The sequence below is a fragment of the Anneissia japonica genome, unplaced genomic scaffold, assembly GCF_011630105.1.
Source record: "Anneissia japonica isolate Jap-2015-1 unplaced genomic scaffold, ASM1163010v1 scaffold1509_len713820_cov188, whole genome shotgun sequence".
In the NCBI taxonomy this organism is placed as follows: domain Eukaryota; kingdom Metazoa; phylum Echinodermata; class Crinoidea; order Comatulida; family Comatulidae; genus Anneissia; species Anneissia japonica.
The window spans coordinates 353,915-354,900 of NW_022737632.1; the positions used below are offsets into that span (position 1 = coordinate 353,915).

At 35.1% G+C, this 986-nt stretch overlaps 1 protein-coding gene across 2 annotated transcripts in view; it reads right to left on the reverse strand.

The window, feature by feature from the left end:
* Positions 1–418, reverse strand: part of LOC117117418 (paired box protein Pax-2-like) — a 5,689-nt gene extending 5,271 nt beyond the window's left edge. Inside the window, exon 1 of one of the 2 annotated variants that reach the window (XM_033261733.1) lies at positions 242–416. In XM_033261733.1, the coding sequence (XP_033117624.1) occupies positions 242–269 (28 nt within the window). In that variant the 5' untranslated portion in view covers positions 270–416. Of the gene's footprint in view, positions 1–241 lie in introns of both variants that reach the window. The other variant, XM_033261734.1, reaches the window with a different exon arrangement.
* Positions 419–986: the final 568 nt, after the last annotated feature.

Here is a 986-nt window from a genome sequence, read left to right on the forward strand (position 1 = left end):
TGGGGTGGTGGAAACAGAGTGGTTACACTCATTTCTCAAAGTTTTTAAATATTAAAAAAAATTGTATCTAATGAACAGTTCCCGAGTATTTCGTCAAACACCATTTTTGTGTCTTAGAAAAATTTAAAAAAAATATCAAACATTTGCTTTCCTCCGGAGTCTGACTTTAAATAAAAATAGACCCACTCTACCGAAGTACAGCAGGTACTGTGCATTAACAATATAATAACTCAATTTTTACCCGGTCTTGTCAGAAAATCAATTAACATTTTGCAGCCAAACTACAAACTACCAGTACACGTTCCAGAAGTTAAGAAGCCGCTGCTCGCACAGCCCGCTGACGAAATGAACTGCTCTTCCAGGAGTCAACGCAAAGTATTAAGTATAACTGTCTCTAAACAACTTTTAATCACTTGTGAGAGTTGCTAATCTAGACCGTATATAAATATTTGTTCAATTCAAATTATACTTGTTAGCGCATTGTATTGTTCCAAGGTTGTCGGAGTCATCTAAAATCGCCGCTAATGTCCCGTATTGATCTGATCGACGACCCTTCTCTTTCAATTTATATTGTAATCGGTGAAAAGCAAGGACTTGCTAATGTCACCTAATCAAGGGGCCACGAAGTTACTTACTAAACAATTTGTAATGCATTTAGCTCATTACTTAGATTAGACGTTCATACAAAGAAAACAATTCCATGGCCGATATGCTAACTATTTTAGGAATTATTTTTTACGCATCATTCCAATGTGTATACTGATTCTTACTTCTCAAAAAAGGAGTTTAAAATTCTTCACTGGTCTTAATTTTACAGCACTCTTGAGGCATATATTTTCTCTCTCATTATAATTATACTATATAAATAACATACCGTCGGGCTGCTCTAACTTAAAGTAAAGACACGTTTTGACGCAAAATTTAGAAACACGCAACGTTTTTCAACTGAGACACTGAGAATTAGACGCGTAACTAACAAACAAGGA